We start from the raw sequence: 20,902 nt of genomic DNA, 5'->3' as shown, positions 1-20,902 counted from the left end.
GGGTCCGATCCAGGCGCCGGAGACTCTGGTCTAGACTAATTGAAGTGCCATGCCAGCAATTTCCTGAAATTACAGACACCGTTGCCCGGGAAGCGTCCTTCTTGCCTCGCGTCCCGACGCTCTGCAGCCGGTGGCTTCGAGTTCGCATTGTCTCGCTATCGGCCAGAAAACGAACCACCGCCGTCGTCGTGCCTCAAAGCAGCTGCATCGAATGATCGAGGACCAGCTCTGGCTGGAGACCTCGAGACCTTGCATTAAGGTGAACTCGCACGGATAAGAAATCGGAAGATCTAAAAAGATGACAAAGTACAGATGGATCAAAGGCCATTCGTTCAATCGTTGCATGCTTTGAAAGTGCGAGTTTATTAAAGAAAAGTGGAAAAGTGGAAAAGGAGATCGGAGACAAGAGCTTAGGTTGTGTACAAAGAATTATATTACGTTGGTTAGGTATATTGCAGAAGGTCCGCTGCAGCTAAGAGGGTAAACACTTGTGTCTACGGGGCAGCTGTGCCGAAGATCGTTAGACGGTCAGCTTGTGAGGTCGGGTCGGTGGCTCGTCGAGGGGTGGAATTCGGTTACTCAGGGGTGATTCCGGTTCACCAGTGTCCCGCCCATCCCTGGGCAATACCGGCGTGTCCGGCAGCCCCGACGACGATGCTGCCAGATGGTCCCGCGACGACTGCCGGTGCCGAAACGGCGCCCGGAAGAGCGACCCCTGCGACACCGTGTGCGGCTGTAAAATCGGCCGCCGAAAGGTTAGAGGCCGGAGACTGACGCCTGAGAAACGTGGCTAAATTCACTCACCTCCCCATCCAAGGGCCGGCACTCCCCATCCAGAAACGACCGCGGGACCAGCGACACTTCCGGTCACGACGGCAGGTCCGGCGACGGCACCGGAAACGAGAGCGCCGCCGTCAACCGGGCCGGAGAGTCTCGCAGGGCCCACTATGGGTCCCGCCAGTGCTGCGGGCCCTAGGACCGGACCCCCAAGGGTGACACCATGGGCACCCCAGAGACCGGAAGGAGCGGCTGTGGCGGTGGCCAAGATGGCGGCGAGGGCGGTGATCGCGATGAAGAAACGCATTCTGGAGGGTTGGTCGAGAGAATTGCGGAGCAAATGGCTGCGGCGATGTGTCAACTTCGGTTCTGCGTCCCGCTTTTATACGACGAGATCCTGCGGTTGCGGTTGCGGCCGCGACCTCGCGGTTCGGGCGTGGCGCGGAATTGCAAGGCTGTAGGGTCGCGCACTTTGAACATTCCTGGAGGGCGAGGTGCGGTGCGGCCTGTGGACCTGAGGCGTAGGTTTAACGGGCGTCGGTCACGTGGCGACACGACACCCGGACAACGAGCCGTCTTCGCCTCCTCCGGAAACTCCCTGGAATTCACTTGTAATCTTGTAATTACGTGGAAAGCAGCGTCGACGACGGTGGGCCGAAAAGAGAGGGTGTCGTTTCTGCAAGTTCGTTTCTCGTATGTTTAATTGTCAATTTAGTATATTTTAATTTAATTTAGTTTGAATTATTGGACCACGATTTGTAGAACCGAATTTGTAGGATAGTAGCTTGTAGAAACGAATTTTTAGGAACGGTACTTTCCCGCCAAAAAACCGCGAACAAAGCGATCTTGAGTATGGCGCGAGTGGGTGACTGCAACATTAAAGGTTTCTGCAAGCCTTGCCGATTTATTTTTATATTATATGCTACGACGGAGGGAATAGCGAACGGCAACGCGGTGCCTTTCTTCTTAAAGAATCGACTTTGTCACGAAAATGATGCAGAGATTTTTAAAAAGAAAAAAATCAATTTTTCCAGCTTTATTGTACCTTTAATAGCGAGAATAAGACTGCAGGATATTGATATTTTGTCAACCACCTAATGAAACTCGGTGAATTTATTTATTGCAGAATCTCATTACGTACGGTATTTTAGAAACTGTGCCGTTCAATTGGTACAACCGTCATATCATAGGATTTTACGTGTTTTCCATTCTTTCTAATCATTCAATTTTCTTCGTATCGCTCTCGCATTCCGTATGACTAGAGCTTTTCGACTCGTCAATATCGAACCACTTCCAACGGTAGGTACGCGGAGTATCATTTTATTTTTCGCCCGAAGCACGCTGCAGCCGTACCATACACACACACACACACACACACACACACACACCTGGAAGCACGACTGAAAGTGCCAATATGTTTGAAACAGGCAATTTGTCACGTTCGAAGATTCCTATCAAATATACTGTATGATTTTTACCACCATATATGTAGGTATACTGCACGCCGGCGCAGAGTGCGAGTTATATTCGAGGTTGAAATACCCTCCAGGCTTTACCTCGTTTCTCGTTTTTTTTTTTTGGTTTTCTTTTTTTTGATTTTTTGTTTCTTCATTTTTTTCGTTTTAATGCAAGATTACACGAACCGTATCTTCGAGTTTGAGAAAGTTTTATTACTTTATTCGGGACATACAGATATATATATATATATATATATATATATATTATCATACAAACAACCGGGTTTGTTGAATTCTTGAAATGGGGAGTAATTGCCGGTCAAATTGGTTAGAAATTAATAGCCGATCAGACGGACGTGAAATTTTAATTACTCAGGCATTAAAAGCTGCGCCCAGTTACCCCAGGGCCTGAGATATTTATCCCCTTCACTCTTCGAAAACTTTCCTCCTACCCCCCTAGTCCCCCTGCCGCACCATTTTTTATGCCCCCCACCCCTCGCGGCCTTCATTGTCGAGACAAAGCGTTGACGAGAAGTTTAGCCTGCACCCGGACAGGTTGGCCTCGCTTGTCTGGAGGCAAGGCTTCAGCACTCTGCATTAGGACTTGTCCTGGACTGCGAGGCAGGATACGTGACACCCTCCGGATGTCAATAATAGTGAAAATCATCCTGTCTGCATCAAGCATTGTGATGCGCTAAGGCGAATTGGGGGGGATTTTGTTACTCTGGGTACCGAAGAACGTGGAATGTTTGAAACGTTTGCCGAATCTTTTCGGTGACTATTCGGATACTCACATTTTCATCGTATTGCCTCAGTTTTGATGCGCGATATGTTAAAGGTCTCAGAAATTAATTTTTCCCTCGAGGATTGAGCTGCTGTTCAATCCTTACTTCGAGTAAAAAAAATATATTCTTCACTTGAAACCCATTTGCATGACCGAAAACATCTCGCTTTTACAATTCATTTATTGTTGCTTTCAATCAATTTTCAAACCCCTAGTAGAGTCCCTAAGTCGTGGAAATGAACCTTTTGGCGCCATTCTTATTTTTTCGACATGTTTAGCATTTTCTTTAAATTTGTCGATTCTTTACAATATTTGAACAATCAATTTTGGTCAGGAAAACTGAGAGAACTTTTTCTGCGATCCTTAAACTATACCAAGGTATCTGTTTTTTATAGATTTCTCAAACTCATTTTCGAAGCAAATTATCACGTTCGGAGTGAATTTCATCCAGTGTGACAGTTATTACGATCCTGCAGAAGTATGATCAATTAGGGTTAAACTGAGTCTGCAAAAGTGGTCGAAAACTTTTGAGTTTCACCCCCAAATAAATACGCGGGAAAAATACGTGTCCCGTTTATCGTTAAAACCCTACAGTTTCGTTGGTCGGTACAAAGCAGCGACAGAGAGAATGCGAGACGGTTCGATTTACGGTATAGCGTTAACTTTCAGACTTGTTAGTGTTTCCTCCTAATTACACTGTATACATGGAGAAGCACAGAAAGTTGGTATGAAATTTGTAACTCGATACAATAGTTATTATCGTTGGTCAAGTTACTCTCCGCTTATGCCACGCGTGTTTTCACCTCCCCATCTTGCCACTCCGAAATGGGCAACGTAAGTGGAGAGTGAAATTCCTGCCTACCCACACGCTCCTCGCAGGCACGTACTCCAGAAATTATCGACACACTGAGTTTGCACTTCCCACACCAATGGCTAATTCGAGTTATAGATCCTTTGTTAGCCAGTGCAAGTCTTAGACTCTATAGGTACATACGTAGGTGCCAGAGGTCAGGCGTGGAACGCGCGTGCCGGACGTATTCGCCAACAGCCTTCAAGCTCCAGTGACAATGCCATTGCGGTTATAATCATAGATCAGGAAAATGATCGCTCGTAATACAGATTGTCGCGGCCACTCGAAACCCTCCATTCACATCGAGTGGGCGATCAATTGATCAGAACGTCCGACCTTTGCCCCGTGCGTCTGTCTTAGAGAATCGTAAAAAATCGGGGGCTTGAAACGACGAGGAAAACATGTTTTAGAAAATTCCTTGGCTGCGTTACAGTTAACAAGCTATAGCTTGAGCAATTCATTGTGTATCAAACATTGATCTGAGAAAGGGTAGAAAAAAGTTTTCGTAATACTTCAGCGCGTGTCAAAATGCCAGAGACAAAAGTTGTTTGAAAGAAAATATGTAGAAACCCATGCAGGGAAAATCGATCGAAACAAGGTTCAATCGGGGTGAAGCATTGAACAGGAAGGTGCTTGAGTCTGTACTCGGAGACTGTCGCCACTTTGTGCAACCCCAGGAATTCGATCGATTCAGATACGATCAACTGGCACTGCAGTTGTAAACCAGCCGTGCCACGAGCCCAGCCTTTGCTGGTCGATCCGTGAGTGCATCGGTCCAGGGCGTTTGAATGATGCTAGAATCCACGTTTTATGTACCAACCAGATGACGGTGGTCTTCTTCTGTTGAGTCCAGCTTCAAAGCAGCGACTGGGTGGAATATGGTCGATGCTTCCGACCAGAAATGGGAAGTTCTGATGCCTTTTAGGCAACCTCAAATCGCCTGATTGCAGAGTGCAAGCTATAGTGGAGTAAATTGCGCCGAGTTTTATGAGTATAATCAGACTTTATTTATGCGTTATTAACGTCGTCACAGTTTGCGACAATTATTGTATATATAACAATGAGAATCAGCTCTTCAGATTTACGTTGGCGTGAATACTTTCAAATGTTTTCAACGATTGTTACTAGACGAAGGTGAACGGGATAAACACTCAATGAACGTAGCGACATCATATTTCAAATGTAAAAATGCATTTATTCGATATTTATTATACAAAAAGATCAGAATCGGAGGTCGAGAAAGGGAACCGAGCCAGGATCAGTCAGTTAATTTCTTAAGAAGCTCAAGGGAGGACACGTGGAAATCACCAGTGACCATGTCCAGCCCATCCATGGGCAAGTCCAGCATGGACTCCAGCTCCGTATCCAGCGCCATGGGTGGAGATGGTGCCGGAAGGTCCTGAGATCACTGCAGACCCAGCGTTGGGTCCAGACACAGCAGCCGCTCCTGAGTGTGGCCCAGAAATCACCGCTCCGTGTCCAACTGGGCCAGCTAGAACCGCTCCATGGGCCGCAGGCCCAGCCAAAACAGCTCCGTGTCCAGCTCCAAGTCCGTATCCTACAAAAGTGGATTGGATTTCAGTGTTGACACAGGATATTTGGGGGTTTGCTTGTATCGGACATTTACCTGCGCCAGCCCATCCAGCAACTCCGTTCCAGCCGTGACCCCAAGCTCCGTCCCAGCCTCCGTCAACCCAGGTGGGACCAGCTACGGACCCGGTGACAACCGCGGGCCCAGCAACGCTGCCGGAGACGTGAGCGGGGCCAGCAACAGCTCCGGAAACATGAGCGGGACCAACGACAGGCCCAGCGAGGGATGCAGGGCCCAGATGCGGCCCAGCGACTGAAGCACCTCCGAGGACTGGCCCAGCCAGACCAACCGCGACGCCATGGGCACCACCCCAGAGACTCCGACGTTCACGAGGCGTCGCGACGGTCACGGAGATGAGGGCGAGGAGGGCGATCTGGGGTGCGACGAGGAGGAGAAAAAAATTGTTGTTGTTAATATGATTATCATTGTTATGGTTATTAAATTTGTATACTTACGAAGGCTTTCATGTTGACTGACTGAGTGGTCGTCGAGTGGTGATAGACTCTGGATGTCGAACCGAGCTTATATAGGACTCTGGCATCCTGATTCGCGCCCCCACTGATCCCGCGAATAATAATACCTCCGAGGCTCCGCGGTATGGTCCGATTGTGTCTGAAGGTGGTAACCTCGCCACACCCATTCGCGGCCTGTGTGACTATGTACGTGGCCTGTTGGAAACCGTCCCTTCCGACGGTGACTGCAGGTTACCCGGACGTCGTCGAAGGCCTAAAAAATGCCCTTGCGGCCCGCTGCGTCGAGGGTAGGAAAACTAGTTTTTACCACCACCCACTTTCAGGCCGCGGAATTTTCCTCCGCTCACGATCGGCCGCCACGAACCGCAGTCCGCGACTCGCCGTCTAAGGCCAAGTTTCTCGCCGAGTTAAATCCTCGGTAATTATTTTAGCCCCTCGATTCGAGCACGAATTTCAACCTGACTCTGTTATTTGGGGCTCGAATTTACGTCGGGAGAGGCACGCAGTCCGTTACCGCAAATTTCTCTCGCTCAATCAGCCGGCTAAAGCTTTGTTAGGTACAAGTTTTTGGAGCTCGCGGTTTTTCATCAGCTTATTCACCGTTATTGTTTCTCCGATATTAAGCGAACTGAACCGTCAATTAGAGACTGAATGTGTTAAGCTCTAACCAGTTGTTGTGACATTGAAACATTTCACGATATTACTGTCAAGCGTAGCAACGAAACGGAGGCTGAACAACACTCGTGGTTAAAAACAAATACCGACCAACAAGTTTACAAAGGGGTTTATAATTTCGGGAATTGTATGCGTTCTCGTCGTTAATGGCAAGTGTCTACACACGTCAAGAGGAAGAACAAACTGACAATGAATATAAATTTGAAATTCATTGTTTCGCAGACGCGCCAATTGCCCGCCCGTTTTCAAGTCCGTCATTTACGAGAAGGAGGAGGTGGTAGTGGTAGTGGTGGAGGGTACAAGGTACGTATAAAACAGAATATGGCGGACAGCTCGGGGGCTGGTTTAATTATGAATCGAGCATCTCCAAAGTTATACGTCGTTTTAATTCCTCCAGTGCTACAGCTGAACGAGGCTCGTGAATATATACCTTGGAATTGCCGAATTAATTTAGACATTCTAAGTCCGAGCCGAGCGCAGTGCCGAGTTAGGCAGTAACCAGGGCCGTCACGAGCCCCTCGACGAGGGTTCATTACTCTAAGAATTATTAACCCACTTTATTCTTTGTTGCAGAATTTTCTCACTCGAGCTGTGCGAGCGTTCGCTGCATCTTCGCCAAATTTCAAGCCTCACCGCCGATCTAATATCCCGCCCCGTATAAGTTTTCGACCAAAATCAATAATCCCGCAAACAAAAAGCCAATAACAATCGTTGAATATGGCGACCCTCGGCGCCTCTCTAAGGCCGGCAATTAAACGGGTCAGATCGTTTTAGGCTCAGGTGCTTTCATTAGGGCTCAGTTTTCTCCCTCCTCTCAGCATTCTCCACATCTTTCTTTGTCCTCGTCCCGACCTCCGACTCCAAATTCTGCTCGTCTCCTCCGGTGCCCCAGAGGATATGAAGAGAGTATTCGTACAACTCGTGGAATATCCTCAGCCAGTACCAACAAACACAAAGTTCGCCAGTACGCCTCGACCTTTGCCGTTCACCTCGATGTTTGCTCCAATTCCCTGCAAACTGCGATGGATGCCTCTCTTACCTCCGCGGCTGCAATGCATCGTGCCTTTGTTGCCTTTGTTGTATGATGAAAGGTTCGATGTGTAGGTTAATAATTCTCGATGAGGAGGAGGAAGGAGCAATGAGATTACACTGACATTTCAACTCCCTTCTAGTACACAATCTGCGAAGGTTGGTAAATAATTGTGATTTCACTCACGAATGAGGGTTTTTGAATTGAAACGTTCAACGTTCGATATGATTTTTGGACCATCGAACTTCTGTCCAGACTTTTCACAGCGTTAAAGCAAACACACAGGCTCCCGTTAGGGATTCTATATTCACGTGTTTCGAAATTATCGACTGCGTTAATTACGCTTCGTTTATTGAGTTCACGTGGTGCTCGCTGCTAAATTAACGAGAGTGTCAATCGACGTTGACCGTTCGTTTGGAAATTTGAGCCGAAGAATTCATTTCGTGTACAATAATTGCTTGAATAATTGACTTGTCGCGAGCTTTGTGTGTCTTATTCGTTATCGAGTTTCCAATCATTTCGAATTACTGCACGCAACGTTGAACGTCAAACGTTTTGATTTCGGATTCACCCCACATGCAAAAATAAAAGAAGAAATAATAAAAACAATTAAAAAAATAAAATAAAAAAACAGCCTCGACATCGAAACATCATTTTAAAAACACTCGAGCTCTCGATCCTTCCCTGCGATAAGTCCGTGTGACACTTTGAACGCGGAAACGGAGAGTGACGGAACAGGTATCAGACTATTACCACAATTATAGCGGCGTATCTGTCGTCACCTCGAGGACAAAGTTTTCTCGGTAACCGCGACCTTGATGGAAAGTGCAAACCGCCGAGCAGGAATCTCACATCGATCGGTGAAAGGGTAGAAATCTCAACGTGTCGCTTTGACGAACTCGATTAGCGTCAGGATTAATTGCCCTCCCCTCACCGCACCCCGCGTCTATAATGGAGTTCATTGAGAGAAAAGGAAACGTCCTTTAAGCTGATAAGAGGATCTTGGAACGAGGAAACAAAATAAAAATAAACAAAAAAAAACACTGAGCTTTTCGTCCATAATTGAAGGCGTCCATCCCTCAAGAATGGAAGCCGGTAGAAATTCGCGGTGAAAACTCTTGGCGAAGGACACTTCCGGTCGAGCTATGTACAGACGCAGGATTCTCCGGGGCACACTCCACTTGAGACTTGAACAAAACTAGAAGAAGAATGCGGCGTGTGCAGTGTGGGAGTTTTCTTCTAAAACCGTCCAACGTCTCGCGATCTCCTCGAGAAGCTCAGAGCCTTTCTTTTATTCGTGGGCATCTGCTCGAGCAGAATGCCTCAGCCAACATCTAACTCTAGATGCAACTTGACAAAAGATTTAAAGCGGCGTTATGGACGCTACAAAGTTCAAAGAAGCGCTCACCTCGCTCGCCTGGATACTATTGACCCTGAAATTTTCACTTGGCACTGTTCAACATCGGACTCACTTTTCCTCGTCGGTTGGACGACGCCATTTCTTCGTCGGTCCGACGATTCAATGTCGGTTAAACTCACTCAGCCGTCACTGCTGGACTAAGATGTGGTTTCAGAACCGCGAAGAGAGTCTTTTTCCTTACGGTGCAAAAACGACGCGGGCCTTTTTTCCGGTTGGCTCTCGTCTAGCCTGAAACCACAAGGTCTGCTGCTCAGCTTTCGAGATTGAGTTAGAGTATCACTCGCTCTCTCGCGCTACTCATTGTTGGTTATGATTTTGCTAATTCCATTTCCTTTGTTGGCACTTAAGACCGCGAATGCAAGAGCGCTTGAGATCCTCTTAGCACGTCGTTCATAGAAGTTGGATCAAACCGGCAAGTTGGAGGAGCGAGTATGAGTTTATTTCTAATTGCGAAACACACTCTGCAAATAATTAAGCAAGGGCAACGCAAGGGCAAAATAGGTAACCAACGATGGAAGAGACGATGACTGCAGTTCTCGAGTGTCTTTTGGCCTGAGTAAGTCGAGCTGAAAAGCGATTCTACCTCTCGTCCGCTAAGGGATTTCGCGACGGTGTTACTCCGGCACTGAATCCTCATAATTGCAATTTACAATTTGACGGGAAACCCGCGGTCGGCGTCACATTCCGTCTGCGGTGAACCGGGGGCCAGTAATTCACGGCGTAATGCGTACTGCCACACCATGGCGTAGCGGGTGCAGTGTCACCTGTCCGTGTAATTTCGGTGGTTAAACTGCAAATGGAAACAGAAGGTCGAGCCGAATCGGGTAAATCATCCAACGTTTCCGACGCTCCTTGAAGGACCTCGTAACAAAAGCTCAGCAGTAAGTCTCCGGGGACTTTCCAACCTGGATAAGCACTCCCGACGCGCTTCGCGAGAACCAAATTGATAAAGCTGTTTATTCTCCCCTTCCTCCGGACTCTCCTCGACGCCACGCCACGCCGTTAATGTTGAAACTTCACGCCTCCGCGGATAATGACAATGCGAGATCAGACTGCGGGACAAATTCGCCAGTCATCCGAGTGATGCTCTCGTGGAAAAGAGAACTCACAGACGGTCGTCGACACTATCAGCTTCATCAACCTGGCCTGAGGGTGAGTGCCCCGACAATTTCTTGACGGGCTTTGGCTTAATGTTCTCTGCAGATCTGCATTATTTTTTGTCACTATGTAAGCGTCTGCAGGAAGCTCGCTGTTCTGAAATGCAGGCCATATTTCAGAAGCCCATCTCTATGGTAATCCAACTTACAACGGAGGCTGTGCAGGACCCCGGTTCGTGTATCAGCTTCATTAACGAGGCAGACTGGAACCCACGTTGTACGAAGTTTGAGTAAGTCTGCAGCTTCATTCAGTTGCCTTGGAAGTTTATAGAACGAAATTGATAAACGTCAATGAGCTTTTCGTATTAATTTTTTGGGCCATGTTTATCAATTAATTTCGCTATCATGGACTGATCGAGTTTGTGTAATTGGCAGTACTTCTTTCTCTAGGTTAAAACCTCTCGCGTCTGTAGAAATCGTACCAAACAAGTCGTAGATAAAATTTAATATTTTTCGGGATTTCTTGCGTACTTTTTTCGAAGTTTATCTTGATACAACCGCGAAGACAATTCCATTTTCGTCAAGCTCTCAGAGATATTCGCGTAAGTCCAAATCGAATAACGAGAATGAAACTTTTCAAAGTTTTAACGCGCGTTGCGAAAGTCTCCCTCGAACTTTTCTCGAACTTGATTCAAAATTTCTGATTACGCACAGCAGACCGTGCAATAATTTTCGGGGGTTAAATCTGGGTCGAAAGGCAGGGGTTAAACGAAACCAACGCCGCAGGTGGTGACATTAATTCTAAGCAAATAATCCTTTATGAATTATTAATATATTCTCCGATCCACTCCCAGGCTATGTATTTCATACAATGTATATGTATACATACATATAGTACATACGCAGCGTCTCCATAAAGTAAGAATCTCTCCTCGTCTCCATTCCCATTTCAGGTTTACGACTTATACGGGTGAAAAACGAGACGAGACTCACTCATAGTCGGTTCCCCCGAAAAGCTCCCCCGGCTTTGGAATTATTGTACGTCACTCAATTTTTTATCTTCTAGATTCTCGGAGCGGCGCATTTGTCGTCCAGGAGCTTATCGACCGCCAAAACTTCTCCGTACCAACTACCTACGTGCCATCTTCATCGTTGTTTTGCAGTCTTCAATTAAAAACAGCAAAATCTGGGTATTACATGTCTTCTGCGTGTACACCGACAATCAGAACTAAATTTTGAACATTGATAAGTAACAGTTTTTGCAGTGGAACATTTGATTGAGCTGATCTTTGTGTTAATTCGCTTTGATGGTATTTTTGAACCTTTGAGATCGGTGGATGCGGTGGTTGGTTGGGTGTTGGCGTGAAGAGTGAGAGAGAGAGAGCAAAGGAATACACATTGTCGTATTGAGTTTTAAATACTGATGCTTTATTTTTATATAAAGTATTGTATAAATGTATAAACGCTATAAATACGTGGTATCTATCTATGGTGGTGGTGGTGGTGGGGTGCTAGTCGTGATCGCAAAAAGAGGGTGAGACGAGGGCGAGGGTCGGGCGGGGTCGGGGGCCGGCGGCGGGAGGTGATGCGCCTTCTATGTACATTAGTTCGTTCGCAATTGAACGGCTGACCTACCATTGGCATCTACCGGTAGCCATTTTTCACTTGCCTGTTTACCTTTTCCGTCCGTGCACTATATATTATACACGGTATACACGTGCCTTGTTTTAGGGGATGTTTCAGTTTGACAGGGGAGTGTATATAGCCTGTGTGTATATGTAAACATATACATATATATATATATATGTATGTATATTGTGTATGAGCAAAAAAAATAAACAAATATATACATATGTACGTGTGTAATACACAGAGTTGTATAAAAATGTGCGTAGACGAGTATGTGAATACGTAGGTATTATAGTAATAATATAATAATAGTTAAAGAAAAAGATGTATGCGGTGCGGCAGTGAGTATATGTAATAACAACATTGAAGAATACGATGTAGAGAATTGAGATTATGAGGTATCCTTCCGAGGGAGATAATTATTACGATATTATGTAATATACGTGGGTAGGCTTGTGGCGAGATATATATATATAGAGAGAGAGAGAATTAGAGAAAGGAAGAGTGAGAGAAAATTGCAAAAGATAGAAACCGAGAGATTTGGAACAAGAATATACGGAGAATTGAATGGACAGAGAGAGAGAGAGAGAGATGAGAAGAGAAAAGACGGAACGGAATAAAGAGAGAGAGAGATAGAGAGAGAAAATTGGCAGTGGAATAACGGGGAGAGACTGATCCGCAGACGTGTGAAGAACGTCGGAAACCCGTGAGGAGCAACGCGGCTGGTGTTCAGAAAATAGAACGCGCCTGGTTCGTCGGGTTTCGATGGATGCTCGATGTTCCTGAGCCGTAACTTGTCCACTGTTTCACACTGTGCACTCTCTCGTTGTCCCTTCGGCTAAACTCAGCCAGTCTCTCGTCTATTCCCCGTATAAGTGGTGCGACGGGGTTTTCGAACGTCGCTGTTCCTCTCTCGCGGTCCTCCTTTACCTCCTCCTCCTCCTCCTCCTCCTCCTCCTCCGATTCTCTTCTTCACAGTCCTCGTCCTCCTCTCGTTGGAGAAGAGGCTTTGGACGCTTCCGCCCCCCGCGGGTAAAATTGCAGCGCATGATGAAGAACCGGTAGTGCAGTGATGATTGGTGTGTGTGTGTGCCGCCGTCGCCGAGCCGAGATCGCTTGTCTGTTAAGACCGTCTACCACTTGCCGTGACCGATGGAAACTGGGGCCGGGATGATGGCTCCGTGGGAACCGAGTCCGGCGTGGATGGCTCCGGAGGGTCCGTTGATCACGGCGACTCCGGCGTCGTGGCCGCCGATTCCACCGGCGATTCCTGGGCCTCCACCGACGACGGCGATGGCACCGGGGCCTCCGTATCCTCCGGCGAATCCTCCGCCGAGTCCGAAACCAGCACCTCCACCAAGAGCGATACCTAGAGGAAAAGAATCGGGCTTGTTAGCAGTGCATCGCTCGCTCTCGAGCGTCGACGTCGCCGTCGCTTGTCGACCGGGACTCACCAGCGCCTCCAAGACCTCCGGGAGCGGCGGCAGCGGCGGAGCCAGAGCTACCGTCGTCACCGTTGATTCCACCGGATCCGGCGTAGAAAGCGACTCCACCGTAGCTGGGTCCGACCAGGTTAGCGGTCGCCTGGGATGGTCCTACGAGGGTGGCGGTTCCCTGGGAGGGTCCTACCAGGGTTGAGGGTCCGGCAGCGGGTCCTACGAGGCTTGAGGGTCCGGTACGGGGTCCACCGATGGACTTGGCGCCCTCCTGGGGTCCGACGAGATCGGAAGGTCCGCTCTGGGGTCCGACGTTGGCCTTGGGTCCCTCCGCGGGTCCGATGTCGGACCTACCACCGGTCACTCCTATGGAAGAAAAAAAGCGTTTAGGCGTGCGGGAGACGGCGAGCTAGCACGAATCGGATTTCGGTTCACCCACCACCAGAGACGATCTGTTGAACTCCTGCAGCACCAGCAGCGGCCGCTGCTCCGGCCGCGTAGCTGGCTCCTAGACCACCGCTTCCCAAGCTAGAGGCTCCGCCTTGGAGAGAAGCTGCGGTACCAGCTCCGGCTGCGAGTCCGCCGCTGAGGCCAGCGCCTCCGTGTCCGGCGTATCCGCCTCCGTAGCCTCCGTAGCCTCCACCAAGGCCTCCGTGTCCGCCGCTGACCAGGGCGATGCCGGCACCGTGGCCGCCGCCGTGTCCACCGTAGGAGATGACTGGTCCGTGGGCGATGCCGGCGCGAGCGGTCGCCACTGCCAGACAGGCGAACACAATCTGGAACAATGAGGTTTCCCGATCTCGTTGCAGTCCTCGGTACTGTGCATTGCCGGTGGTTGAGGGATGAGGAAGAGGGAGAACCGGGCGGTCGTTAATGCTTTAATGCTTCGCTTTCACTGGCGTCTAACGTCGGTAACGGATACCGGACGCGAGGATCGCGTGTGCCGAGACGAGAAAACCGCGTGAATTTCCATTGGCAAACGAGGAGGAAAGGCGGCGTGTCGTGGTGATGATGCAACCTTTCGTAACTCGAGCTAATGCTAGTTGCATTTTTGCCATCTGGTTCAGGCGAGCTGAGCCGATTCTGAGTCGTTCGTTCGTTCGTTCGCCACCACGCCTCGATTCCGGTCGGGATTCCGTATTAGGTGAAAAATTCTTTCTAAGCCAGTTTTATGGATCGCGGCAGAGTCCGAGAGTCGGCTAACTAACCAGTCGAGAGCTGCAGGCTAGTCGGCAAAAAGTATTACTCACTCGATATTTTCCATTCCCGTCGTTAAACTTTCGCGACGTCAGGGGAGAAGCGAGTCTACTGGAATAGATTATATCACCATCCGTGGTAACGGTTCCGCATAATTCATTCCCGGTCTATAACAACCGTCTCGGAGAAAAGTGATGCTTGTTCTCCGCAGCTCTATAATGTTATATATTTTACAACCGACGGGTGTAGCTTTCGTCGTTTTGCCTCGTCAAAGTGCAGCTACTTGGACTCGATTCCATTGCATGATTATACATAGGAAGTTGAGTTTAGAAAGGAAGTCATCCCGGATTATTAACACTCGAACGATATTATTTCGACCACCCGCGGCTATCCCGACGTCAAACGTCTCGCTGACGATCCCGGATCACTGAGAAACACGCGTACAACAGTTACATACAAATGTCGTGAGAGACCGACGTTACTCTATGCATGTTCATATTACATGATATACATACTCGCGAATAAACTTTCACATCCTTTCTCGCTAATGCAACGGTGCACCAAAGGTGCTATTTACTCGCCCGGAAGCTAGAGGCTGCGTTTTATTGTCCCGTAATGTCGCGGCGACTTGAAATTTCCTCAAAATCAGACGAAACCGAAGCGATTTTTATGATCCTCGATATACAATCGTAGTGAATTTTCAGAACATTGGAAGCTACGTTGTCCCGTTTGATACTTCCCGGATTCTCTTTCGGGTTTAAGGGTTCACCCGTAATCGTATATATAGATATATATATATATATATGACCGATTTTATCGACTGGTAGTAAAAAGTTTTGTGACCAAAGGAATAATAATGTCGCGTATTCGAGGTATGGAATCGAAGTTTACTGCTGCAGTGCAGCGATATAATAAAACGAGGAAGAAAGTGTATAGAAAAATGAAAGGGCCAGCAGTTTGTTACTCTGGTTATTATCTGATACCGCGATGGTTTTAAAATTTTCTCAAAAAGCACGTGATGATGGAAAAGCGGCTTCAGGTACGGATTATGGTCCCGGATAATTCGCCGTAAGAGAAGGCCCGAATACTCACAAAGGCCTTCATGTTTGGTGAGTGTGTGGTGGTGGTTGGGCTGCTAGTCCGGTGAATGACTGACTTGGGCTGGGTCGGTGGGCCTTATATACTCCCTAGTCAACGCGAGCCACGCCGGCCACGCTCCACAATCACCATCCTTTCGAAAGCCTCACTATCCCACCCCCCTGCCTCCGCCCCAGAAAAACTAACTATAATCCTCCGAGGTTGGTTAGCCGCCACCGCGAAGGTGGCGGGTTGCTGGCTCCCTTCCCTCCGTCCTCTTTCCTCCGTTGCTTCCATATCGCCGATCGGCCGGACCGGGTCACCTATGACGATTCCTGAAGGCGTGGTTGCCGCCGTTACGCGCCTACCGCGCCCGTCACCGACGGCTGCAACCTCTGCAGGTGTAGGTACCCTCAAATTGGGAAACTCGCGACTAAGGATTATGCAGATTTGCGCTGCGTTCTGACTGACGCAATTTCCCACCGCACTTACGCTTTTCCCATACTTGCGGATTATACCGTTTTTCAAATCATTCTGCACAGTTCTCAGATTCTGACGATTAAATTCTCCTACAATTTTCGATGGTATACTCGAAATAGTCTTGGCTAGAAACCATCGGCGAAGTTGAGCTGAATTTCTTGGAAACTCTAAGACACTGATCTGATCCTGGTTTTTAATCATTTTCTTTCAACGCCGTAGAAATCGCAGACTTTGATCAAATTTCGCGATTCACAGCTGCTCGAATTATTGCATGAACGAATTCTCTAGAATTCGTTTCTGCGACTCGTCTAATCATTTTAGAGTGGAAATCATTCGTCGGAGTTCAACAGCTTCGGGTCAGCGATGTTTAGAGAACAATTAGGCAATTCTTTGTTTCCTCGCACTGGAAAAGCAATCTATGAGCTTCGACGAGAAGAAACGGTGCAGCAATGCATGCAACCTCCGTGTTAAATTTGCAAAAATTTGACAATCTAAGTTTTTACCCACTTGACAAGGAGTTTTTCCATTTCATGAAAACATTTTCCTCTCCAAGATTTTACGTAATCTCTTTCAGAAAATCACGAGATAATTTTTTAGTGGGTGTTTGATTAACAAGACGTATAAATTATAACCGTTCCCAAATTACAGTGTGGAGTCATCGTGCCAAAGAAATTATTCTCTCCTGTTAGAAACGATGGCTTAGAATTTTCGTAGGAAAAGCAAGGCCATGGGAAATTTAATCGAGGAAGCCGTGGCCTGGAGATTCATCATCATCATCATAGTCGTAATCATCTCCGTCTTGTTGTATCCACCGTTTTATCGGTTCTGATATCGCCGCATTAGAGGATTTAAAAGGCGATTTACGTTCAAGATGGAGAGCCGGGAGTTCTGAGCTGCCTTTTCCAAGATATCTAACAATGTGTGGTTACCTTGGCACGGATAGAAGTCCAATGCAGCCACCAATCAGGTTCGGAACTACACATCGTTAGTGCCTAGGAGATGGTTGCATAAGCGGTGCATAAAATGGCTATTTTCTTTCCCATTATTCCCATTATATTCTTCAGGTTCATTTTTTCTCTCGATCTTTCAATTCTTTCCTTTCAATACCACAAGAGGCGGATAATTAGTCGGGGTTACCGTGTTACGATTACAAAGCATGCAAGGCTCTCTCTCTCTCTCTCTTTCTTTATAATAATTCGCATTCGTTAGAGATTTTATACCCGTGGAGAAATATGTATGTGCATACAATCCGTCTCGGTGCAAGGCACGTAAATAATATGATAATCTCCGCGTCTTGGTTTAGAAAGCAAGCAGCGATCATGAAAAACGGCCCATTCTTCAATCTCGAGGTTGAGAAGTGTCAGCGGTTATTTTTGGGGTAAAATTAGGCAACCGGAGGGTGGATTTTCGAAGAATCGAAAACTGAACCTTCTCCGGAATATCGCTCGGTGGTTATAAAAGAGCGCAGCTTAATCGAACCGATTAACGAGCGTGTTCTATCGCAACTTAAAAGGTAAGCGACTAAAAAGCTTGACGGCCTCAAGTGACCCCGACGACCTGAATTCTTTCAGAAATAAATTGCCTCCCGGAGGCACGTATGCAACTCGCTCATTTTGCACCAATTCTGTGCTCGCCTCAAGCGCACTTCTAAAACGCTCTATATAATCCGCGTTTTCCACGCAACGTTGAAGCCCGATTTTTTCCCTTCGTTTCGAGTCGATTTCCGACAGTTTAGCCCCGAAGACCCCCTCGTACCTCTTTTGCAAACGCGACGAAATCCTCCCGGATACGAGGCGGCCACCTGTTGACTCTCTGATTTCGATTTCCCGCGATCGTTCGGGAAACGTTCGGCGCTTCTGCCACCTATAAGCATCCTCGTTTGTCTAAATTACACGACTCGATGGTTTTGAATTATTATTTTATGTCGTTACATGCTTGCATGTCAACCATGCGCACCGGAAAACCTGGCAACAGCTGATCAGACGCGTGGAATCGAGTCGCACCTCGACTTCCGGGTCTCCTTGACGATGCTTCCGGTATTTCATATCTTGAGCAAAGATTTGGCGATAAATCCCGCGGGATTAACCTTGGCATTGGTATTCGTTGAGCACTTTTTTTTTCAAATTGGCAAACCCTTTTTCACCCATTCATGATTTCCATTCTTGTAAGAATTTTGAATTTTTTATACTCCAACTACCGCAGACGTTAAATTATGTTCGTCGTATTTTAATCAACACTCTTTGATTCTCGGGGAGTAAAAATATTGCAAATCCCGATTAATTCGCTCAGCAATAAATCCGCCGATCCGATTGCACGCTGGATTCTTACCCCCGTCTTGACGATATCTTTATCCAAGCAAGAAACGCCGTCTACGATCATTTGTTCAGATATTTCAGGTAATCATTGTACACTTTAAAACGGTCGAGGCGAACCGCAGCTGGCAAATACACCGCGGCTCTTGAGGCTTAGTCTAAGATAATAGCGCAGCGCAACTACAATGCATGATGTTGGTGTGCCCGCCGTTCTCTGTAACTCAGTGTACGTGAATAACGTTACAACTTTGTCTTACCTACGGGTATGTAAATAATAAATATAAGAGAATAAACCGTTCCCATGGATCTCCTGACGATTTCATGAATAAGGTTTCACCCGTTTTCACATCCTCGTTACATGTGTTACGTAAAAAATTTACAACTATAACTCTGTTGTTATACTTTTGTCACCGGTAAAAACGTGCTGCGGATAAATCGGTTCGTCTAACTTGATCGGTTAATTGATTTCCAAATTTTTCAGTTTTTCCAAAGGTTGGCAAAGATGAGTTAATAAATAAATGAATGGAAAAAAAAACGTCGATCGCTTTCGTGCGGTGTGAGAATTATTATCTTCCAAATCGGAAATAGCTTCGTCTCCGGAAATCAGGTTACAACGATGATATCGGAGGTCGTGTGAGTCGGCTTAACCCCTACGAATTGTCTGTACTCGTCTAATTCAATCGCGGTTTGAAAGGAAACTTAAATATGATCGTTGAATAGGAAAGTGAAAATTTTCTCGTCAATAAAATCAATTCAATTAAATAAGTTAACGATTAACGTTTTGATACTAAAAGACGGTGATGAAATTTTCCATAAGCTTACGTCAACTGAGCTATTTTCTAAAAGCAACAAATAATTCAAAAAGCATGAAGTTTTGGTTTCTTCGTAGACGATTTTCATTTGAAAACTTGACAAATGTAATTAAACTAATTACTTCATAATCCTGAGACTGTTGAATGGAATTCCATTTTTATGGTGGGGATAGAAACAAAGTGGAATAGCCATAGAAAAGAAGGTTCATAACATATCCAACTTTCAAAAGCGTGAAATATTTACAGAATCATAAGACTTAGAAAAATGACTGGCAAACTTTTTTCTTTCTACTCTTTAGCATCGCATATTTTAAAATTCAGTAATTCGGATTCACACAAAGATTCGCGAATTCAATTTTCTCATTTTTCTGTGCTTCGTCTTTTTACGTTTTAAAATTCATCTCTTTTTAAAATTCGAATATTCCGACTTTTCTATCGAACGTTCATCGGTTTGAGAATTCGATTCTTTCTCTATTCCATAATCAAAAATTTCCGCGAACCAAATTTCCTCCCTCTTAAAATTCGATCTTCATAAATCAACCCTTATCCCTTATCAGTCCATTTCCTCCACTTTTTGACCCCAACCTAGTTTCCTGTACGACAATCAATCGGCGTGTGGGAGTCGACGACTAACTCCTCGATGTCGACTCGAAGGTGGACGCGGATGAAATGCAGCCGCAACTGCACACCGGCTATAGCGCAGCTCGAAAGTCGGTTATGCAATAGGTGGAGCAGGCGGCTCGACTCGTTCTACTCGGTTTACCGATACGAATGCAGCCGTCTATCTATCTATCTATCTATCTATCTATGCACGCGCTAGAACGAACCGCGTGGGCTACCGCCGTCCGCAAGACGCTTCCGTGTTCCCGGATCGAAAAACCGGGGTCGCCTGACCCGCTAGATTAATCGTAAAAAACAGAGAGAAATTGAGGAAAAATGTGGAACAAAAAAAAAAAAAAAATTCACCGCCGAATTTCGCCGATTTAAACACGTCTCGCTGCTCCAGGTATTTTGATTCCTTTTGCTTTACTGGCTTCAGGCCAAAACCGGGAAATTTTTTTTCCCGCTCGATCTATACACAGGCGTCTGTTTTTATCGTCCAACTGCACTACCGAAAGTTTAATTGAATCTGTTCGATCGGTTTTAGCCCCTCACAGTTTCTATCAAAATTTTTTTCCTTTCCAATGCTTTTTGCGAGACTGCTTTTCACTTTTGGGAATACTTGCTTCGGTTGAAAATTTACACAATTCCTGAACTTCAGAAGGAACAGCCAAGGCATAGATCATTTTCAGGTATCCTGTATAATACATATATATTCTTCGGACAAATAATAATAATAACAATAACAACAATAATAAAACGGAAGTGCCGAGAGCGGAATAATTCTTGGCAAAACGAGTGTGCAATATCATAATATGCGCAGAGGCGAAGGTGTTTCGTGTATGAAATATTTTCTAGGTGAAACTAAGTTTACATTAACTAAGTATAATATGAACGTATAAAGATACAGATGTAATACCTAGGTAAACGGTCTTGCGTGGAAATAATAATATTCTTGCTCGGAGAATCGACGCAACACGTTACAAGAGAATTTTATTTTCTCCTTACGATTAGAGATAATTGATTCTAGATTCGGGGCCAATTTACAACTATATTTCTTTTCATCTTGAACACGCAGCGATTACATTGCAGCACTCGGGACGGCTAATGAGCTTGAGTAAAAACGTGAGAGGATTTCAACTCCTCGATCAAATTTAATCGATCGAACGAACGCGCAATTCGCGCTATGCAGCGAAATCATGCCA

General features: G+C 46.4%; 3 protein-coding genes across 3 annotated transcripts; all 3 read right to left on the bottom strand.

Annotated features, from left to right (window-relative positions):
• Window positions 1–344: 344 nt before the first annotated feature.
• LOC124414002 (dirigent protein 10-like) lies at window positions 345–1,116 on the bottom strand. Its single transcript, XM_046894892.1, has 2 exons — window positions 805–1,116; window positions 345–733 (listed from the first exon to the last, which is right to left on the bottom strand). The coding sequence occupies exons 1-2, from the start codon at window positions 1,082–1,084 to the stop codon at window positions 597–599; spliced, it is 417 nt and encodes a 138-aa protein (XP_046750848.1). The 5' UTR covers window positions 1,085–1,116; the 3' UTR covers window positions 345–596.
• A 3,926-nt stretch (window positions 1,117–5,042) lies between these two features.
• Window positions 5,043–5,945, bottom strand: LOC124406664 (fibroin heavy chain-like). Its single transcript, XM_046882173.1, has 3 exons — window positions 5,915–5,945; window positions 5,496–5,832; window positions 5,043–5,426 (listed from the first exon to the last, which is right to left on the bottom strand). Exons 1-3 carry the CDS (start codon window positions 5,924–5,926, stop codon window positions 5,173–5,175), a joined length of 603 nt encoding a protein of 200 aa, XP_046738129.1. The 5' UTR covers window positions 5,927–5,945; the 3' UTR covers window positions 5,043–5,172.
• Window positions 5,946–12,803: 6,858 nt separating this feature from the next.
• LOC124406890 (spidroin-1-like) lies at window positions 12,804–15,565 on the bottom strand. The gene is made up of 4 exons (XM_046882554.1): window positions 15,509–15,565; window positions 13,659–13,995; window positions 13,238–13,585; window positions 12,804–13,152 (listed from the first exon to the last, which is right to left on the bottom strand). Exons 1-4 carry the CDS (start codon window positions 15,518–15,520, stop codon window positions 12,917–12,919), a joined length of 933 nt encoding a protein of 310 aa, XP_046738510.1. The 5' UTR covers window positions 15,521–15,565; the 3' UTR covers window positions 12,804–12,916.
• Window positions 15,566–20,902: the final 5,337 nt, after the last annotated feature.

This window comes from Diprion similis, chromosome 1, assembly GCF_021155765.1.
Source record: "Diprion similis isolate iyDipSimi1 chromosome 1, iyDipSimi1.1, whole genome shotgun sequence".
In the NCBI taxonomy this organism is placed as follows: domain Eukaryota; kingdom Metazoa; phylum Arthropoda; class Insecta; order Hymenoptera; family Diprionidae; genus Diprion; species Diprion similis.
Note: the sequence above shows the minus strand (reverse complement) of the source record. Positions and strands in the feature narration are given on the sequence as shown.

Coding starts and splice junctions, on each gene's coding strand:
- LOC124414002 (XM_046894892.1), bottom strand. CDS start 1,084: ATGCGTTTCTTCATCGCGATCACCGCCCTCGCCGCCATCTTGGCCACC. Junction 734..804: donor GCCGGCCCTTGGATGGGGAG/GTGAGTGAATTT, acceptor CCGATTTTACAG/CCGCACACGGTGTCGCAGGG.
- LOC124406890 (XM_046882554.1), bottom strand. Junction 13,586..13,658: donor TCAACAGATCGTCTCTGGTG/GTGGGTGAACCG, acceptor TTTCTTCCATAG/GAGTGACCGGTGGTAGGTCC. Junction 13,153..13,237: donor CGGAGGTCTTGGAGGCGCTG/GTGAGTCCCGGT, acceptor CTTTTCCTCTAG/GTATCGCTCTTGGTGGAGGT.
- LOC124406664 (XM_046882173.1), bottom strand. Junction 5,427..5,495: donor TGCTGGATGGGCTGGCGCAG/GTAAATGTCCGA, acceptor CCACTTTTGTAG/GATACGGACTTGGAGCTGGA.